Source organism: Rutidosis leptorrhynchoides, chromosome 1 (assembly GCF_046630445.1).
Source record: "Rutidosis leptorrhynchoides isolate AG116_Rl617_1_P2 chromosome 1, CSIRO_AGI_Rlap_v1, whole genome shotgun sequence".
NCBI classification, from domain to species: domain Eukaryota; kingdom Viridiplantae; phylum Streptophyta; class Magnoliopsida; order Asterales; family Asteraceae; genus Rutidosis; species Rutidosis leptorrhynchoides.
Window position 1 is genome coordinate 578,013,899 of NC_092333.1, and position 6,587 is coordinate 578,020,485.

General features: G+C 32.4%; 1 protein-coding gene across 1 annotated transcript; it reads right to left on the reverse strand.

Moving 5' to 3' along the window:
- Positions 1–4,851: 4,851 nt before the first annotated feature.
- On the reverse strand, positions 4,852–6,312 carry LOC139845488 (uncharacterized). Its single transcript, XM_071835744.1, has 4 exons — positions 6,195–6,312; positions 5,957–6,086; positions 5,337–5,506; positions 4,852–5,246 (listed from the first exon to the last, which is right to left on the reverse strand). The coding sequence occupies exons 1-4, from the start codon at positions 6,310–6,312 to the stop codon at positions 4,852–4,854; spliced, it is 813 nt and encodes a 270-aa protein (XP_071691845.1).
- Between the last annotated feature and the right edge of the window lie 275 nt (positions 6,313–6,587).

Consider the following 6,587-nt stretch of genomic DNA (forward strand, 5'->3'; position numbering starts at 1 on the left):
ATTCGATTTCGATAATTCAACCATAGAATGTAGTTTCACGTACTTGTGTCTATTTTGTAAATCATTTATAAAACCTGCATGTATTCTCATCCCAAAAATATTAGATTTTAAAAGTGGGACTATAACTCACTTTCACAGATTTTTACTTCGTCGAGAAGTAAGACTTGGCCACTGGTTGATTCACGAACCTATAACAATATATACATATATATCAAAGTATGTTCAAAATATATTTACAACACTTTTAATATATTTTGATGTTTTAAGTTTATTAAGTCAGCTGTCCTCGTTAGTAACATGCAACTAGTTGTCCACAGTTAGATATACAGAAATAAATCGATAAATATTATCTTGAATCAATCCACGACCCAGTGTATACGTATCTCAGTATTGATCACAACTCAAACTATACATATTTTGAAATCAACCTCAACCCTGTATAGCTAACTCCAACATTCACATATAGAGTGTCTATGGTTGTTCCGAAATATATATAGATGTGTCGACATGATAGGTTGAAACATTGTATACGTGTCTATGGTATCTCAAGATTACATAATATACAATACAAGTTGATTAAGTTATGGTTGGAATAGATTTGTTACCAATTTTCACGTAGCTAAAATGAGAAAAATTATCCAATCTTGTTTTACCCATAACTTCTTCATTTTAAATCCGTTTTGAGTGAATCAAATTGCTATGGTTTCATATTGAACTCTATTTTATGAATCTAAATAGAAAAATTATAGGTTTATAGTCGAAGAAATAAGTTACAAGTCGTTTTTGTAACGGTAGTCATTTCAGTCGAAAGAACGACGTCTAGATGACCATTTTAGAAAACATACTTCCACTTTGAGTTTAACCATAATTTTTGGATATAGTTTCATATTCATAATAAAAATCATTTTCTCAGAATAACAACTTTTAAATCAAAGTTTATCATAGTTTTTAATTAACTAACACAAAACAGCCCGCGGTGTTACTACGACGGCGTAAATCCAGTTTTACGGTGTTTTTCGTGGTTCCAGGTTTTAAATCATTAAGTTAGCATATCATATAGATATAGAACATGTGTTTAGTTAATTTTAAAAGTCAAGTTAGAAGGATTAACTTTTATTTGCGAACAAGTTTAGAATTAACTAAACTATGTTCTAGTGATTACGAGTTTAAACCTTCGAATAAGATAGTTTTATATATATGAATCGAATGATGTTATGAACATCATTACTACCTCAAGTTTAGTAGGTAAACCTACTGGAACTGACAAGAAATGATCTAGCTTCAAAGGATCTTGGATGGCTTGAAAGTTCTTGAAGTAGGATCATGACACAAAAACAAGTTCAAGTAAGATTTTTACTCGAATTAAGATAGTTTATAGTTATAGAAATTGAATCAAAGTTTGAATATGAATATTACCTTGAATAAGAAAGATAACCTACTGTATATAGCAAAGGTTTCTTGATCTTAGATGATTACTTGGAATGGATTAGAAAGCTTGGAAGTAAATTAGTAAACTTGAAGGGATTTTTGAAGTGTTCTTGAAGTGTTCTTCCTATGATGATTATAGCTTGATTCTTGAAGTGATTTTTGATGAAGATGATGATTAACTACTGGAAAAATACGTTCATAATAGTGTGTGTGTGTGTTGAGAGAGAATTAGAAAGAGAATTGGAAGTGAAATGGAGTGAATGATGAGTGGTAATTGGTGAGTGGTGAGTGGGGTTAAAAGGAGTTCTAGTTAGTTGACTAGCTCATGGTAGAAGTTAAAATTGATTAGTCATACATGACATAATCAAGAGTGGAATCCCATGATAGTTCCTATTGGTATATACCCATAGTAAGTACGTTTTGAAGCTGTGTATAATACGGGTAAGAATACGACTAGAATTCTTGATGAAAGAAAAGAATGGGAAAGTAACTGTAACCATTTTCGTTAAGTATGATTATTTTGATATATGTCTTAAAGTCTTCCAAAAGTATTTTAATACATCTAAATACACTACATGTATATACATTTTAACTGAGTCGTTAAGTCATCGTTAGTCGTTACATGTAAGTGTTGTTTTGAAACCTTTAAGTTAACGATCTCAATTAATGTTGTTAACCCATTGTTTATTATATCTAATGAGATGTTAAATTATTATATTATCATGATATTATGATATATTAATATATCTTAATATGATATATATACATTTAAATGTCGTTACAACGATAATCGTTACATATATGTCTCGTTTCGAAATCCTTAAGTTAGTAGTCTTGTTTATATGTATATAACTCATTGTTAATATACTTATGGAGATACTTACTTATCATAATCTCATGTTAACCATATGTATATCCATATATATATCGTCATGTCGTTTTTACAAGTTTTAACGTTCGTGAATCGCCGGTCAACTTGGGTGGTCAATTGTCTATATGAAACAAATTTCAATTAATCAAGTCTTAACAAGTTTGATTGCTTAACATGTTGGAAACATTTAATCATGTAAATATCAATCTCAATTAATATATATAAACATGGAAAAGTTCGGGTCACTACACCTGATGTGAGGAGTCATCCTCAAATAGATCTATTCATAATATTCGCGTTTACCAAACCGGTAATTAACGATATCAAAATCAAGCTTTCTAAAATGACCTTTGTTACTCAACATAGAATATAGTTGTAAGTACTTGATTCCAATATGTAAAACAATAAACAAGTATTATCTCATCCCAAAAGCATAAAAGATTGATTAAAAATGGGACTACGAACTCACAAGTAAAGCGATGCGGAACGTTCACGGTAAATGGTTAGATTGTGTTCGGTGTTCCAGCTTGAGACCTAATGAAATGTTAATAGGTCAGAGGTCTTAATTTTTAATATAGTACTTAATTTAAAGTCTAAGATCAATACCTTAAGTAATTTTACATGTCCAAATCGATTCTTGGTTTCAAAAGTTACTAGTTCATAGTTTTAGAAAAAGACTGTTTTCGACTAGTTTTATCATGATATAAGTGTAGGTGTTTCTAAAGATCTATACATCCATTTTAAGTGAAATTAGTATCTCTGGAAAGCTATTTTATTGTAGGTTCTAACCATGTAAGGTTAGCCTCCAAACTCTGAACATAAGTTGGTCAAAAGTTCATTTCTTTACAAGTGTTCAAAACAGTTCAGTTTTACACTACACAATCTTTTGTAAATTTAAAAATAGGAAAACTTATCCATTTGACTCAAGAACTTTACAGAAGCCTTAGCACATATAAAAGTGCTTGTTACCAAAATTAATAGTCTCAAAATCTTCATTAACCTTGCCTTTAGAGATAAGGTTTTAGACTAATTTCTGACTTCAACAAATTCTTGTGTCAACTAGATAGGACTATATCTTAATGGTTTCTTAATGGATTTAAGTGATTTTACTGTCCTTGGTTTCCTTATTAAGTTTACTAATTAGATCAGAAGACTTTGGTTCGAAATCTATCTTATATTTTAAGTTATACATTAATATTTGACACTTGGTCAGATTGTGATGAATCTGAACATGTTTCACCAAATAAAATTCTAAATGACTTTCCCTTTGATTTAAATCATTAAACTTTTACTAGAAGTCTCAAACACATATATGAACATCATATAAATTCATGAGTTCCAAAGAGCAACCATAAGTTGGTGTTTAGGTCATGGACTTCAAGTAAAAATTTGGACAGCTTAAAGATAAAATAGTTTTACATAGTATAACCACTTTGGTTCTTACTTTAACTTCATTTTAAGAGATTGGACATATATAGATATTAAGTATACTGATATAGTATCAAAATCAAGGTTAACTTTATAATCATCCTTGAGTGAATTAACACTCTAGATCTAGCTTTTACACCATGAAGGTTCTTGATTTTGACTAGAAATGATGAAGAAATTAAGTTAGCTAGTTATACCTTGATGAAATCTACTTCTAAAGCTTCAAGAATATGATTAATAAGTAGCCTAAGATCTGTATTTGGGAGTAAGAAAGAGTAGAGATGGAAAGGAGAAAGATCAAATGAGAGAAATGAAGTGGAAGTGAGCTTTATATAGAAATGGTGGTGGTGAGGTGTATAGGACGTGTCACAAGGAGGAAGAAAGGAGAAGATGACTCACCTAGAACCATTAATGAAGCTCATCATGATGTCTTGCATGGAGATTAGCTTAGTTAGGAAGTAAGTGAAGATATTTTTGGGATGATGGTGGATGATGATGATGATAAAAACGTTGATGATGATGATGATATGTTCTAGTTAATTTTTGGTCTTGCAAGTGTACATGTATTTGTGTAGGCTTTCTTATGTTAAATCCTAAGATGTTTACTTGTATGTTTAAGGTTTAGGAAGTAAGCTAAAGTTAGGTTCTAATCAAGATAGGTTAAGGTTGATAGAAATGGTTAAGTTCAAGGAAATCAAGACTAGTTGTGAAAGTGAATGAGTGTAGAAATGTTTCTATCTTATGAACAAATGTTCAAACGAAAATGTTTCAAGTCTTTACTCTAAATACTTGGTTATAAATTTATCTATTGAGTTAATATAAATACAAGATACAAGTCTAGGGTTTATGAAAATGAGCTAGGGTTTATAGTAGTAAGCTAGGGTTCATGATGATAAGTTTGGTTTTATGACTTTATGCAAAATGTGAAGTAAAATCCTATTAAGTAAGACTTTAAAATGCACCCTTAGGGTTATACAAACCCTAAAATAAACCAAGACATAGATTAATAATTTTTACTCGTCATGTTGGAAAAAGTAACTTAAAGAAATCAACTAGACAACTTAAGTGGAAAAGCTAGTGTTGTGACATTACCTACCTGTTAAGAAAAATTTTGTCCTCAAAATTTAGGTGGTACTTCGTTTATCGAACAAATGGGGATATTTCTGCCTTATATGATCCTCACGTTCCCACGTAAGCTCTGGACCTCTCCTGGCATTCCAACGGACTTTAACAATTGGTATTCTACTGTGTTTCAATGTTTTTACCTCACGATCTAATACCTCTACTGGTTCCTCGACAAAATGCAACTTGTCATCGATACTTAATTCTTCTAAAGGAATCACTAAATTCTCATCCGACAAACACTTTTTCAAGTTCGAAACATGGAAAGCATTATGAATACCATAAAGCTCCTGTGGCAGTTTCAATCTATATGCAACTGAACCAATCCTTTCAATAACCTCAAAAGGTCCTACATATCTTGGGCTCAGCTTTCCTCGCTTCCCAATCCTTATTACTCCTTTCCATGGAGAAACTTTTAACATAACTTTGTCACCTACTTGAAATTCTAAAAATTTCCTTCGAACATCGGCATAACTCTTCTGCCTACTTCTCGCCGTTTTTAATCTTTCTTGAATCTGAAAGATCTTCACAATTGTTTCTTGGATAATCTCGGGTCCTGTCAATTGTGAATCACCAATCTCACTCCAACACAATGGTGATCTACATTTCCTTCCATACAAAGCTTCAAATGGAGAAACCTTTATACTCGAGTGATAACTATTGTTATATGAAAACTCAGCTAAAGGTAAATACTGATTCCAGCCACTTCGAAAATCAATTACACATGCTCGGAGCATGTCTTCAAATGTCAGAATAGTTCTCTCACTCTGACCATCGATTTGGGGATGATAAGCCGTACTCATGTCTAGACGAGTACCTAGGGCTTTTTGTAAAGATTGCCAAAATCTTGAAGTAAATCTGCTATCTCGGTCCGAGATAATAGAAATTGGAACTCCATGTCTAGAGACAATCTCCTTACTATACAATTCCGCCAACCATTCCATCTTGTCAGTTTCTTTCATGGATAGGAAATGAGCAGATTTCGTAAGTCGATCCACTATTACTCAAATAGTGTCATAACCCTTCGCAGTCTTTGGCAACTTCGTAATGAAATCCATCGTAATTCCTTCCCATTTCCATTCAGGAATTTCATGTTGCTGCAATAACCCTGATGGTTTCTGATTCTCAGCCTTGACCTTCGAACATGTCAAGCATTTCCCAACATAAATTGCAATCTCAGCCTTCATATTCGGCCACCAATAGAATTCTTTTAAGTCATGGTACATTTTCCCAGACCCTGGATGAATTGAATATCTCGTCTTGTGTGCTTCATCCATCACTAGTTCTCTCAATCCACCAAACTTCCGAATCCAAATTCTGTTTGCAAAATATCGGGTTCCATCACCCTTAACTTCGAAATTCTTATCCTTCTCACTAATTCCTTCCTTCTTCACGTTCTCTTCCTTCATAGCTTCTAATTGTGCATTTTGAATACGAGACGCAAGATTTGTCTGAATAGTCATATTCAATTACCTAACTCTCAGAGGTTTAACCCTTTCTTTGCAACTCAATGCATCAGCTACAATGTTCGCTCTTCCTGGATGATATCGAATATCACAATCATAATCAGTTATAAGCTCCACCCAACATTTTTGTCGCATGTTTAACTGCTTCTGATTGAAAATATGCTGAAGACTCTTATGATCAGTGTATATGGTACACTTGGTCCCATATAGATAATGTCTCCATATTTTCAACGCAAACACGACGGCTCCTAACTCCAGATCATGAGTTGTAT

Coding starts and splice junctions, on each gene's coding strand:
- LOC139845488 (XM_071835744.1), bottom strand. CDS start 6,312: ATGACTATTCAGACAAATCTTGCGTCTCGTATTCAAAATGCACAATTA. Junction 5,507..5,956: donor GAGAATCAGAAACCATCAGG/GTTATTGCAGCA, acceptor ATATAACAATAG/TTATCACTCGAGTATAAAGG. Junction 5,247..5,336: donor AAGATTAAAAACGGCGAGAA/GTAGGCAGAAGA, acceptor CTCCATGGAAAG/GAGTAATAAGGATTGGGAAG.